This window comes from Lipotes vexillifer, unplaced genomic scaffold (genome assembly GCF_000442215.2).
Source record: "Lipotes vexillifer unplaced genomic scaffold, Lipotes_vexillifer_v1.1 scaffold763, whole genome shotgun sequence".
Taxonomy (NCBI): Eukaryota; Metazoa; Chordata; class Mammalia; order Artiodactyla; family Lipotidae; genus Lipotes; species Lipotes vexillifer.
Window position 1 is genome coordinate 3056556 of NW_006770909.1, and position 15368 is coordinate 3071923.

Here is a 15368-nt window from a genome sequence, read left to right on the forward strand (position 1 = left end):
CTTTCCCTGTGCCATAGTAACTGATAATGTCCCAGATGGGAGAGATGTCATCAGCTTACTCTTCAAACCACAGTGATGTAGAGTAAAGCCTCAGTGAACCAGCAATGGACACATGGCATGAGTTGTATTAATCCACTCATTTTAGGGGGCTGTTTGCTATTGCTGCATAATTCAGTCTGTCCTAACTAATGCAATCTCAGAACCCTACTTATTTCCTTTATCTCTCTAACCACAATCTATACTTAATTATTATCTTTATAGTTGGACTACCCTACTAGAATATAAGTTTCATGAGACCTGGAACCTGTTATATGCCTACACAGGGTGGATTACATTGTAGTGCTAAATAAGAATTTGATGAATGCAGGAGAGAACCTAGGTCCTGGGAGATGCTGCTCACTGGAAAGGAAGCATACAGATCTCTCCCCTGATGAGCTGGGAGTGGTAGCCTTTGTTAATTGCCCTAAATCTGGCTAGAGAGAGTCTTCAGGAAAGACAGAGCTGCACTTCGCCTAATTTCCCCTACCTCCTCTCAAAGCAGAGGCCAGCTAACCCTTTTGGTAGGCTGACTCTTACACACGTTCTGGGTCCTTCCCTGTCCTTTTGCGAAGCAGTTTGTTATTCAGATATCTCATCCTCAAGTCTACCTTTACTTCAGTCCAATCTACCCTTGGGTACCATACACCATACAAACTGTTTCACATGTAGACTCCTTTAAAACTCGGAAGAAAGCCATGGACTCTTTCCACAGTACAAAATCACGCAAGTTTACGATTTCATAGCATTCACAAACTCCCTGAAGCTTCTTCAGGGACTCCTTGCCCCATATTTCCAGAGACCTCAAGGTAAGAAATGGACTTCAATCTGATCAAGCCTCCATGTATCCCATTGTTTATGAGCTCTGTTTTGATGACCTGCTCAACACCCTGCATCTTCTCTTGCTGGGGTTCTGCCTTGATATTACTCTGTTTACTCTCCTGAATACGAGGTGGGTGGCAGGGGCTCAGCTAATTGCTCCTCCCCTTTATTTCCAGTGTGTCTTCTGTAAGGCTGGACCATTCTCCTTGCCTATAGATGGATAATGGTACCTTCCCTGAGACCCAGTGCATGTCCCACCAAGGGAATATGTTTTTAGTCTAGGTCCTGGACACTTCCAATCTCTTCAGGTCCATCCCAAAAACACTTTCAAACACTCTAAAAGTAGAAGAAAAAAAAAATCCTCTGATACTGAATCTCTCTTAAATGAAAAGACTTTTAAAATCTCTCTTATTTGTTCAGTTCCTTACAACTATAAATGAATAAAAATAGGTTGTAGAGTCACTTCACACATTAAGAGGTTATCTCTTAAACTCCTTTCAGCAGAACCAGAGGCTACAGAGTTAAAGTGCTTCTTAAATTGATAAAAGTACATCATCAGAACAATGACTCAGCTTCTGAGTCAAGCTGAGTTTTTCCAAAACAAGGTGCTCTGCAGTCTGTCTTGTGGATTTGTGCATTATGCTGCCCTAAGCATGTACACAGTACTATTCCACTCAATTAGAATAGCACCCATAAGAAAGGCTCCTTCCTCATTACAGCACACTTAGGATTGAACAGTGCTATTTAAATATTTTAGATGAGAAATCTTTGGTGGAGAAAAATCTTACACAAAAAAGTGATAGGGAGAAGACAGAAGTAGAGTTTCTGAACTGAAGCGTAGATAGGGGTTGTGACCCGGCCCCCTGATGCCCTCCACCCTGAGAGGTCTTCTTAGAACCACCAGCGCTCCGTGGAGCAGAGTTTGAAGCATATTGACATAAAATATTTTCTCTTTTGTTGAATCTAAGCTGCATATGACAATACAGGAGATAAATATCTCAATGAAGAGTACAGATAATGCTTCCCATCTTCCACAAAATAAAAAAAGGAAGACAGACCATGACACTGTCAATCATTTTGCTAGATTTTCCTTGATGACTATTTTTCCAGGAATTCAAGAAGGCAAATCAGTGCATTGCTGTTCTGCTGAATGACATACTCCTGGCATGTATGGTTGGCTTCAGCTTGTCCCCATGTATCAGTGGAGGTCCCCCTTGCTCTTTTTCCATCCTGTCATCACTACTTAATGTATAAATTGAAAAATAGATTCCATTGTTTCCTGTCCCTTTAGGGCAGAATGTCAAATCCCTAGAGCTTAGAAGAATATACTGATCCCTGATGTCAAAACTTAAGATAACCTTAGCACATGAAAATTCAGAATCTTCCATCTTCAAAATTCAGAATCTTCCATCTTCATAAATTGTCTGAATATGAATTATAATTACTGAACTTATTAATGAGAAACCCCAAAAGGCAACTGTTGCCCTCTCTATTGGGGGCTATATCTGTCACACAAGTTCGCCCAAGACTGCTTTGCAACCTCTACCCAACTATCTTGGTTGAGATGACAAAACCTAAATCATTCTCAAGACCCAAACTGAAGATCACTTCATCTGTGAAGATGTCCTTAACACAAATCTCAGAGAGGTGAGGTCAACCTGCATTCATTAGTGCAATTATTCATGTGTGTATCCTCCTGATCAGACCATACATTCCTTGAGGCAAGATTCACACTTTATTCATTTAGCCCCAGAGCCTACTTCGGGGCCTAGCACATAATGGATTGTCAAAAATGTTTATTAAGTGGATAATACTGACTACTGATATAAATGAGGTGCCTCACAGAATTGCTTTGTAGGCAGGCTGCGTCCCCTCCGCGGCACATGGGATCTTCCCGGACCGGGGCACGAACCCATGTCCCCTGCATCAGCAGGCGGACTCTCAACCACTGCGCCACCAGGGAAGCCCTAAGGGGTGATTTTTAAGGTGAAGTTATGTATTTCGAGTTGGAAAGGATCACTTAGAGAGAGTATCGATATAGGATGTCACAAGATTGTTCCCTGAGCACATCGATATTCAGAAACTGAGAAAAGGAGAAGGAATTTCAGACAACACTGTAAAGCTGCAGTCTGAAAAGAAAAATCATGAGAATGTTGTGTCCCCAAGGATATATGAAGAAGAGTTTCATAGAGGATGGAGGAGTCAACCACATCAAACGGTGCTGAGAGGCTATGGTGACCTCTGAGAGATATGGAGGTTGCTATGGACAAGAACACTACGATCAGATGGTGAGAACAAGAGCCTAATTTCATGGGTCAAAGAGAACACAGGGCGTGAGGAAATGGAAGTGTGTATAGACATCTCTCTCGAGAAATTTTACTGCAGAGGGAGCAAAAGGGATAGTGAGGGGAATGGCTAATGAGCATATGGGTTCAAAGAAATCTATTTTTCAATGGAACTCACAACAATATGCTGTCCCCTCTCTAAAAACAACTTTTTGGATTGAGCAAGAAATGGGATGAATTCTATCTCCTTTATTAACAAATCTCACACCAAATCTGTGGTGGGTATTGAAAAGGATATTCATTCCAAAAAAAAAAAAAAAAAAAAAATAGATGCTTAAACTGGATTTAAACTGTGTACAGTTGGGATTCCATGAAGACAATGCAAAAACACTTCTTAAGTATAATTTATGTTGACTAGTGTTGTATAATCAAGTAGAATAATTTCTCTAAATCTAATTGGAAAACTGAAGCACTTCTATTTCTAGACCAGAAAATATCAAACAGTGAAAATTTGACCATTTGGTACGATTGTAATTTATCGTTCTTATTTATAGAAAAATAAAATAAAATTTTATCTATTCAAAGAAGTCTCAGTGAGTCAGATACTTTAATTTATGAAAAGATAGGAAATATTTTTTGGAAATATGAAAAATTAAATTGAGACCTTTTTAACTAGCTTTATGTCAAATTTGTCTTTTACATAACAGTGCAATGAACCGTTTCACTAATACCAACTAAATGTGTTTCTAATGATGTTATAATAAACCTAAAATCTTGAGAGGAGAGTGATGCTGTCAAAGTATAATTGTCTCAAACTTGGAAAATAAACCATTTACCCCTAGTGCAATGTTTATTTGTGGATAAATGGCTCATTTTCACCTTGGTATTTAGCTGATAGCAGAAGGAGACATATCCTTGGTAAAAGTTCTGTCATCATTATTCCTTATATTAATCACAAGCATCTGGTTGAGGTTTCATTCCTCCTCTATAAAGAAGAAAATGGGGCCATTTAAAAAACCAATAGGGCTTCCCTGGTGGCGCAGTGGTTGAAGGTCCGCCAGCCGATGCAGGGGACGCGGGTTCGAGCCCCGGTCCGGGAGGATCCCGCATGCCGCGGAGCGGCTGGGCCCGTGAGCCATGGCCGCTGAGCCTGCGCGTCCGGAGCCTGTGCTTCGCAACGGGAGAGGCCACAACAGTGAGAGTCCCTGCGTACCGCAAAAATAATAATAATAATAAAATAAAATAAATAAAATAAAAAACCAATAAAGGGGAATCTGTGTGAGACAGGCTGTCAAACTCATCTGGCCCTGGATGGCAGGCAAGCCAAGGGGAGGCGCCTGCCACTTTTGTACCATTGCCTTTTGAGAGTCCGCTGGGACCTCCAGAGACTACTCTGCCCCAAGGGGAATTTGGTGTGAAATTTCCTTTCATATTTGTCAAGTAGATCAGTCCTGGAAATGAAAAAGTGTCTGTGATGAGGACATTCCGGAACAAAATTAGAATGAAGCTCCAGGTTACTCATTTCCAGCAATGGCTTTTTGAGAATAGAGTAATATTTACACTCCAGTCACGTGTGGGAGGATGACCTGGAGGAGGTCTACTAAGAGCACCTGCACCACAGGTTGATGCTGTCTGAGACGAGGTACCACCCGCACTGTCCCCATACATCAGGGTGATCCTGACATGCCACCAGCCCTTCATACCCTCTCCTTTACTGTCTTTCTCCTGACACCCACCCCGACGTTTTTACAGCTCATCGGTCCTACAAACCTCCTCTCCTTGACTTTGTGCTCCTTCCCTGTGGGTCTTTCAGGGAGGTCTGTGGCATACCAGACCCACTTCACTTTTTAAAACTGCCTTAAATCATAGCCCTGGGCCTGTTGAGATGCAAAGGCCATGTAACAAGTTGCCCTTCCCTCTCTCTACTCCCTCACCATGGCCTGGCAACAATTGTTTGAGCCTGACCCAGCCCTGGGCCCTCCTTAGGCAACCACGTTACCTGGTTTGCAAATATAAACTGGACCGATCTAGCTTCTCTTTCTAGAATTGGAACTGAAAAACCAACTCAAGAGACTGAGACTGTTAGCTGTCTGAGTAGTGCTGAGAGGGAGGCTGTGAGCAGAATGAGAGGCCTGCATGAACATTAATAAATTAAATCCCTGGGCGTAAGCAGAAAGGACGAGTGAACGTAAGAAGTCAGTCAGTAGGGAGAAACAGAACTAACGTGTCCCCAAAAATCAAGAACCCATGTGTGTCCACGACCATCCTGGTGGAGAACTGTCTCAGGTCCAGGAACCCTAAAGCCCTGGGAGGCCAACTTTTCTATAGCTCCTGTTCTTGGATTTCCATACAATTCCACGTCTCATTAAAATAAGCCCACTTTAAGTATTTTGAGTGGGTTTCCATACACGAGGAAAAAATTCTAACTAGAAGTCAGTTGGCAATACAGGCAGCTAAGGTTGGATAATGTTTGGATACCTTCCAAAGAACTGAGGAGGAGAAACTACCTTCTCTCTGTGGTTCTCTGGGCTCTGGTCTTAAACCAAAGATATAAAAATCCAGTCACATATCTTAACAACATTTAACATTCTGTGACAACATAAATCTCAGAATACCTGCCTGAGAGAGGGCCCAGAGACCTTCTAGGACACTAGGCCAAGGATCTCTAACTTTTCTCACAGAATTCTTTCTTCAGTTTTACAAAGAACCTCTTTATATAAAAAAATATCCAACTACAGATGCATCTGTAGTTGGGCATTTTGGGGCATCCCCTTGATACTCCCCCACCAGATCAAGGAACCCTAACAGTCCCCAGAACTCAGTTTGAAAGCAATTAACCTCTCATTTTATATGTGGACTATAAAGGATTTAAGCACTGCCCTATGGGAACATAACCACAAGGCTTTACCTCTGAAATCATCTGTAATCTCTGGCTCTGCTGTACAAATATTCAGCAGTCCTATAAGGAGAAATTATTTTATATTTGTTCTCTATGTGTTCTTGTGAAGATTTCCAACATCATAGGTTTCAAAATAGCCTAATATTGGAACATTCATCTGAGACAAATATTTCCTATCACAGTATTTTTAACAGAATGCACTGAAAGTCTTTGCTGAAGCAGATTGGATTTGGCCACCAGCCCAAAGACTGAACGTTTAGGAGATGTGGAATGTGTTTCAAGAAGCCCTAAGGTGAAAACTTGAAGCTGAACAATGATGACGTCTCTGTTTTGTGTAACTCAAGTATGTCTTTCAGACTAAAACAGAGGTATGGTTTCTGTAAGAAATTGAATGATATAGGCATAGCAGTGTCTCTTAAATTTGACTTATGTAAATCTCAAAAGGTGGTTTCTACCACATATTTCAAACCACATTAACTTCAAAATCCATATATTCTGAAAGCAAGAAGCTGTGGATCAGTGATGAGAATAACATTCTCTAACAGAGAGGCCAGTTGCCCCAGTATCCACTCTCCCCATCTTCCCTAGCAACACAGCCCCGGTTTTATTTTGAGCAGCAATGTGACCAGTTAAGCAGCTACAGTTCCAAGCTCCCCTGCGTCTAGATGTGGCTAAGTTCTGGCCAATAAGATGTAAGCAAAAGTGTTGTGTGAGATTTCCAGAAAGGCTGGTTTCAAGCAAGCTGCCTCAGCGAGGATGTGCCTATCTTTCTCTCCCCACTGCGGCCCCTCTCGGTGCCTCAAACTCAGATTGTTATGGCCAAAGATCTACAACCTTCTCCTATGACGAGGGGACCTTGAGGATGGAAACAACGTAGTGAGATGTACTGCCCGAGGAGCTTTTGAGTGCCTAATCCCACACTTGACATACAAGGGGAACACACTCCATGTTATTCCACTGTTCTTTGATGTTACCTATAATATAAAATTAAACCAAATCCTAATTGATTTAGTAGTCTAACTTACAAGATATTCTTCCAGGGCTACAGCATAGGAGGTCAGAGGAGAAAGTAGATGTGATGATTACTTTTGAAGAATAAAATGTGCATCTGTTTATCTCATGCCTCCACTTGCAACTCTCTTCTTTTAAGTAGAGAAGCTGTTTAAGAACTCTGCCATCGTTTGAATAAACAAAAAAACGTTATCCTATAAAAGTATTACATTTACCTAAATAATGTGAAATTATATCCAAACTCACCTTAAAACATCTCTTTCATACTTAACTAATTTTGAATATATAAGGTTTAGTTAATTGTAAAGGGATGAAATACATTTCCCCTCTTAGAAATCTTTCTAAGCATTTGTATGTAGAATAATGTGTATTTGTTTTCTGGATAGAAAACAATTCACATATTGCTTCCTTCTGGGAGAAATAAGGGCATATAGAGAGCACTTTCACACCGATGTTTCCATAACTGTTATTGTTTAGTGTATGTATCTGCAAAAAAAAAAACCCCACAAGATAATCCCATCAATCAATTAATTCTTTTCATCTTAAACATAACTGTCATCTCGTGGAGAATATTAAGAAGATTCTCTCCTTTTTCTTAATATGAAAGACATTTGCATTAAAAGAAGAGGATCTTTATTTCCTTAGAGTTCATCTATGCCTGCTGGTTATTCCCCAGCTAAAGCCATAATCCTGTTTGCAACATCATAATCATTTACCCAGCAAACAATCAGGGTGTCACTAACAAAGAATTATGACTTTAGGTAGGGGATAAACTACAGGCACAGATGAACTCTGAGGAAATAAAGATTGTTTTCATGCAAATGTGGCTAGTAATAAATAACAGGAATGAAAATTATGATGAAACAGAATACTCTATAAAAACAGATTTGGGGAGGTATAAATAGTATGTTTGTAAAATTTCTCCTTTCTGGAAGTATGATGCACAGGGTGTTTATAAAGTACCAGTGCAATTATAATACTCAAAAACTCTGAATTTGCATGATAGAAGAAATCTATAAACACAGGGAAATAGTGTTTCGGAAAGATTTTTAACAAAATTAGATATTTCGATTTTAACAAAAGCAGCAGCTTTATACAATATTCAATCTAATTGTCCAACTCACTGAATGCATTCTTCACTTTTGATAGTGAGTGATTTTTATGGATCATTTATGTCAACTTGGTTCTAAATTCACTAATCCATCCTTTAATTTGTCTGTATATTCCATGATTGTAGGGTAAACTCATGAGAAATGATAATAAGCATGGTAGAGCCCTTTACAGTTCCCAAGGGGATTTTGCACTCATTACTACACTTTATACTCACACCATCTTTTTTTTTTTTTTTTTTATCTGTGCCACGCGGCATGTGGAAGCCTAGTTTTCCGACCAGGGATCGAACCTGTGCCCCCTGCAATGGAAGCACGGAGTCTTAACCACTGGACTGCCAGGGAAGTCCCCACACTATCTTTTGAGCTAAGTCAAGACAGTCTTTTTCTCCAGTTCATGAAGAAACACATTCAAATAAGTGATCGGCCGTCTAGTCAACAGTGTAACCTGATAACCTGTGTTTCTCGCACTACATATATCATGCTGCCTCCCCTCAGGAAAAGTTAGGGACTGAGACAGCTTATCAGTTGGATCCTGCACATTCATTCATTCGTTACTAATGACCACCCAATCTCAGCCAGGCACATGATAGGGGCTAAGCTAATAGAGTGGTGAACAAAACAGATATAATCCATGTTCTATAGAACTGTATCATCTAGTTGAGAGACATACATCAAAAAAACCCACACAAATAAATTTATAATTATGAGTGCTACAAGGAAAAAGTAGGATGCTGTGAGAAAGAATAAAAGGAACAAGGGGAATTAATTTAGATAGACGTTAGAGAGTCTCCTGAGAAGGTACATTCTGAGACCTTGGAGATGAGAAATTGCATGTGCCCACAACCAAGATGAGCTAATCATTGCTCAAGATCTTTCCAACAACTGAATCATAGGGACAAAGAGAACTGGTTTTTCTGAATCAAGGCATTATTTAAAATATTTGAGCACCTTATTTCAGAGATGGAGCCATTGTGTAACATTCATGTGTTTAAGAAAAATTTTCTGTGTATCTCACATATAAAACACAGAATTAGGTGGTCTTAAGGGTGGGGTGTGCCACTGGCCTGTGTTGTGTGACACACTCAGAGTGCACCAGATGTGAATGACTTCAATAAATATCAAACAACATATTAAAACTATCAAATATAATTTAATTTCAATTTGTTTCCATCATGTGTATGGCCAGAGTTATAAAATTACAGAATTTCCTATGGCTATAACACCAGAGGCAAATCTGCATATAAACTGCTAAATCCTAATGTGCAATGTAAAATCATATGATCATTTGTCCAGTAGTTGCGAGAAGCACACTATACTAACTCTAGAATTAGGAATATGGTTGTGATTCTTCTAGAATGTCTGTCACTCTCTCAATTCCACAGTCAGAACTAGGTGCATGCCTTTCACAGTGATTTTTAAGCTTGATCTCCAAGATGAGAGAGCACATTGAAGCTGCTTCGGGCAAAGGCCTTAATCTTATTTAGTTTTTATTTCCTCATTAGACTAATGGCAAATGAATTAAGGAACTTTTCTAAATGTCTGGTTATGGGAAGCAAATAAAGGCAGGAGGGGGTCTGCTCTGCCCCAGAGGACCCTCATGTTTAATTTCAATGTCGTATTAAAAGCCAAATGACAAAGTCATTGGTACACTCCCTATTTCAAATTTTGGCCAGAAATGTACTGATGACATCCAATTACCAGCTTAATTTTCATTTCAAAATTCTTATATTGTAAAAGGTAATGGCATCTTATAAAATCTCCTTCTGAGCTAGTTTATAAAAAGCTCAAGCTATGGCTAAATACACAGAATAGCAGTGGTTCTGTTTTCCTAATGAGAATGAGACAACATCTCCTGTCATTTTGTCTGAGAAAAAATATTGGAGTTTTATAAATTGCACCCAGAGGAACAATTTTCTTTTCCATCAAAAGGGAAAAGGAAGATGTCTGAGAACAAAGGAGGAGAGGGGAAGCCAAGAAACTTTAAACCTGAGCAGACACGTTAAAAAGAAAAGCAGTACCTTTTCCTTTCTGAACAGATGAAGAGGAAATCTCCATTTAAACTTAGATACTAAAATTCAGAAAGCTAGCAGCCTCAGGATAAGACGCCAGAAGGGCTTTTGACACAAATGACAAAGATTCAAGGGTGACTCACTGCTGTCTCTCTATGGGATTGCAGTAGTACTAAGAGAACAGTAACAATTACAGAGCAGTCACGCTCTTAATTTTAAGATATTTCTTCTGAAAAATTTTAGTCTGATACTATGACTGGCTTCCCGGATCACTTATTGTTCACTTATGTTAATCACTTTTAATAAATGGCATTTTTATGCTAAAAGACATAGAAAGGGCTATAGGTTGTCTTCACCATCATTTGCTATCCTGTCAGTAGATGATGTTTGTGAATGCCAGTACAATTTTTTGATGCTGTGAAAAAAGTATCCAAGATCGATTTACACTAAACAAACATCAGTCTTGTGTAAGGGGTTTCTACCCAGAATCTCAGAATTTAGAATCTTGGAGTACTACTCAGAAGAAGATATGACTATGCTGTGGTGATAGCATAACCAACCTGTAGGGATGTTCTTCTGATAGGTCAACAAACTCCTTAAGGGGAAAGTGTCCTAAAGTGTCACAAAGGAACATCCATAAAACTATCCTCCCATGTCGTCTTCTGCTCTTTTTTAAGCCCTTGCATTATAATATTATGTAAAACCTTGAACACCTACCAACCCCAAGATCCACTACCACTCAAGACTAGCAAAACACTTCCAAATGTGTTATTTTCTTTGGCTACCACAACAGTCCTTCAGACTGACTATGTTTGCATTAGTCAGGGTTCTCCAGAGAAACAGAACCAATTGTGATGGCTAGCAAATTCAAAATCTATAGGGCAGGCCGGCAGGCTGGAGGCCAGGGACGAGCCGGTGTCGCAGCTTGAACCTGAAATCAGTCTGAAGGCAGAATTCTCTCTTCCTTAAAGGACTTCAGTCTTCTTTCTCTTAAGACTTTCAAACGATTGGGTGAGACCCACACACACTATGGATGGTAACCTGCTTTACTCAAAATCTATTGACTTAAATGTTAATCTCATCTAAAAAATACCTTCATAGAAACATCTAAAATAAAGTGTGACCAAATATTTGAGTACCTTAGCCTGGCCAAGTTAACACAAAAAATTAACCATCACGCTGACCCTCCCCAAATAAGATACTTAGGGAATCTTTTCTGTGTTTTACTAGAACAGAGAATGGCAAGTATTATGTCCACTTTATTTTAGGTCCCCTTTTTCTCTTCCAGCAGAAACTTTTGATGTTACCAGAACTTCTATAAATGTCAAAAACACCAATAGAAAAAAAAAAAAAAGCTGTAATCACCAAAGTAGAAACTGGATTCCAGGCTCAATTAATGATACTGCCAAGTATAACTTGGCCATCAAATGTACATTGATGACATAATTATTTAAAATGTAATTTAACAATTAGTTACTTTAAAGATAATCATTTACTAATTTATATATTATACATCAAATTACTTCAATAAAAATAAATTAATTAGTTAATTTTAAAAAGATAATCACGTACCATCTTATGATAAGTTCTTAGAGACATAGTTATAACTTACTTTTTATCAATTTCCTTTTTTAAATTTAATTTTTATTTTTTTATACAGCAGGTTCTTATTAGTTATCTATTTTATACATATTAGTGTATATATGTCAACCCCAATCTCCCAATTCATCACACCACCACCACCCCCCTGCCACTTACTTTTTAAATTTCACTAAATTTTACTAACATGATCTGCAATATAGATTAGTATTTGACATACAATATACCATTTGGAAGAAAAAGCCCTTAAACTTGTAATTTCACTAACTTTTATTAGTCTGCAAACCTTGAAGTATCAGAGACAATAATCAAAATCTCCACAGCTTCCCTGGTGGCACAGTGGTTGAGAGTCCACCTGCCGATGCAGGGGACACGGGTTCGTGCCCCGGTCCGGGAAGATCCCACACGCCGCGGAGCGGCTGGGCCCGTGAGCCATGGCCGCTGGGCCTGCGCGTCCGGAGCCTGTGCTCCGCAACGGGAGAGGCCACTACAGTGAGAGGCCCGCGTACGGGAAAAAAAACAAAAAATCTCCAGCACCTGGACACGTAATCACTTGATTACTTTTTTCAGTTGTTCGCTTTATTCTGGGTGCAAAATGGAAAAAGTAATGAACAAATGATCATTAGGTACTCTTTGACCACGGGAGTGTAATGACATGTTGCTCGTCAAGAAAATCTTCCTCCTTATCTGTACTGCTTTCAGAAACTGTCAGCAAGGACTGGATTTCAGTATCTTTTTCAGAAGAGCTGGAAATACATGAAAAGATCAATACACAATATACAGAACCAGGTTTCAACTCTTCATCTATCTTCTGATCAATACTATACACGCTGAAGTCATCAGAGGCAGGCAGACGTGACGGGGCTGTCTTAGACTGAGACCATAATATTCGATGTGCCCAATACACCAAGCCTCCTTGTAGTGAGAGATCCCCATCATTCTCCCTCTCCCAAGAAACAGAGCCACAGTGGAACCAAGGAGAGAAGATTTTATGGTCTTGTTGTGTCATTCATTGATTATTCAGAAGGTACTTCACAAACTTACAGAGCCTCCGGGTCATCGTTAAGAACATTCATCATTACATTGGCTCTTTAACAGAATCCCAGTGAATAGACTGCCAGATAAATCACCTCTTTTGGGTACAGTAAATTAGGACTATGTGGATAGCCAGTCAAGATGTGCCAAAGCCAAAATTCAGAACAGCAATTATACAGTTATTTTATTTTGTTGCATTTTATGGTGGAAAGGAACTCGTGGAAACTCTAGTGTGTTGCTGTCTGAAATTTGGGGAAAGACGTAGAATGGGGGAACAGAGAGGAGCCTGCATAGTTCAGATATTTTGGTCCAAGTTATCTAGAATTTCAGCCCATGTATGCTACAAAATAATATACAATAGTTCACCCTGTGACAGATAGAACTCTTCTTTGGATTTTATGCCCAACACAGGCTAAAGCAGCATTTCCAAAACTCTTGTCAGTGGACCAGTTCATATCTAACTGTGATTAAAAAAAAAAAAAAAAAGTTTTCACTGGTCTGAGAAAAGGACAAGGCAATAACTTTTTCATGAAATTTTTAATTTTAAAGAACTGTGCTTTATTCTATTAGTATATTCACTTTGTATTTAGTACTAAATGTCTTTCCTTTTATGAAATGATGGTGAGAGCATGAAGTTGGTTTAGTTACTTTGTTCTTAATGACTTTTTTAGGGGAAAAGTAGCAACTTTATATTGATCCCTTAAAAAAATATATTCATGGTGATAGAAATGCAAAAATCCTCGGACCACAGCTAAATGATTTCCTCCTTCAGAAAGACAAAGTAACGGACTCTGGATTCCCTTTTACTGCAATATTAGACTTCAACCAATCAAAGGAATTTACAATTCAAGGGATTTTTATTTTACATTTATCTCAGTCTTTTTAGAAGAATCCCTCTTCCTTTTTCAGGGAATTCCAGTATGTCAAAAGTAGCCTGATATGATAGACTACTTTTCTGAAGATTTATTAGTATAACCCATGTTCCTTATAAACGGATCACCATCTCTAAATAAATGTTCTTATGTAAGGAAACAATGAAGTTATACAGATTAAAATACGCTATCATTAATCATCTAGGCTTGATTTCAAGGAGACTTCTCAATATTCTATACATTAAGAGGCTATTAAGGCAAAGTGTTGAAATTCATAAGTTAATGAATGCAAGCAAGGCAACTGTTTTTCAATATACGAAGAAATGCTGAAGGATTATTAAATTCCAAATGTTTTTTCATTTTCCTGACACACATTGTGCAGCAGGGAATTATCTCTTCACGTTAAAGAAAGGACTTCATAAGCCTTTCACTAAATCCTGATAATAGGTCAACAAAGGACCTAAACATTTTACAAAGAATGGACATATAAAGTACACACATGAGGACAATCTTTCTTTTTGTAGTAAAGATAACTAGGTGGGGCTTGTCAAAAATTTTATTATGCACTGTCTGTACATATAAGCTGCAGAGTTAACCTACCTCTGTTCCTCAACTCCACACGAGTCCCTCGCACGTGAGCTCTTACGGAAATTCTGGGTAGTCTGACTTGTATTCAGCGAATGCTTGTTGAAGGCTGGTAACTCTTCTGAGGTTAGGCTGTAAAGTTTTTCTGAAGGATCTGAAATGCATTGTCAACACATAAATTCAAGAAACAAATGTACAGCATATGGTGCTGGAAGTTTACTCAAAGTAAACTACAAGCAGTACAAAGATGGTCAGTACAGATTTTCAGTCATCTCAATTTTTTAGTGTTGGTGGGGTGGGCTGAATGTGAGGTATGCTTGATCTGAGATTCCAAATGAGGGCATGGGTATCGTCACTTTAATCACACTGATTTATTTTTAGCAAACTTCCCAATTTTTTCAGCTTTGTTGAGATACAATTGACATGTAACATTGTATAAGTTTAAGGTATACAATGTGTTGATTAGAGACACATATATTGTAAAATGATTACCACCATAGTGTTAGTTTATACCTCCATCATTCCACATAACTCCCATTTCTTTTTTGTGGTGAGAACATTTAAGATCTTCTCTCCTAGCAGCTTTCAAGTATACAATACAGTATTACTAGCTATAATCACTATGCTGTACATTAGATCCCCAGAAGTTATTCATCTTATAACTTATTCATCTTATACGTTTATACTGTTTGACTAACATCTCCCCACTTCTCCCACTCTCCTCTCCTGGTGACCACCACTGTTCTCTGTTTCTATGATTTTGGCTTTTTCAGAGTCCACATAGAAGTGATATTTGTATAGTACTTGTATAGTGTAGTATAGACAGTGCTTGTCTTCCTCTATCTGACTTACTTTACCCAGCCACATTGATTTTTTAGTATACGAATTTTGACTTTTTGACATTTTAAGTGGCAAATGCCCTAAAAATTCCCAAATTTCCAAAGAAAATCAAGTGAGTCTCTTTAAAGTTACAATACTGGGCAACTCCTAAACTTGCCTGAATGTTACATACTTTATTATTATTATTATTATTATTATTTTTTTTTTTTTTTGCAGTACACGGGCCTCTCGCTCTTGTGGCCTCTCCCGTTGAGGAGCACAGG

The 15368-nt window shown here is 38.8% G+C and overlaps 1 protein-coding gene across 2 annotated transcripts in view; it reads right to left on the reverse strand.

Annotated features, from left to right (window-relative positions):
• Window positions 1-12395: 12395 nt before the first annotated feature.
• The window catches only part of ZBBX (zinc finger B-box domain containing), a 102852-nt gene continuing 99879 nt past the window's right edge, over window positions 12396-15368 (reverse strand). For both annotated transcript variants that reach the window (XM_007446423.1, XM_007446422.1), the window contains 2 exons: window positions 14281-14419; window positions 12396-12519 (listed from right to left, as the gene is read on the reverse strand). In XM_007446423.1, coding sequence (XP_007446485.1) covers window positions 12396-12519; window positions 14281-14419 — 263 coding nt within the window. The remainder of the gene's footprint in view (window positions 12520-14280; window positions 14420-15368) is intronic.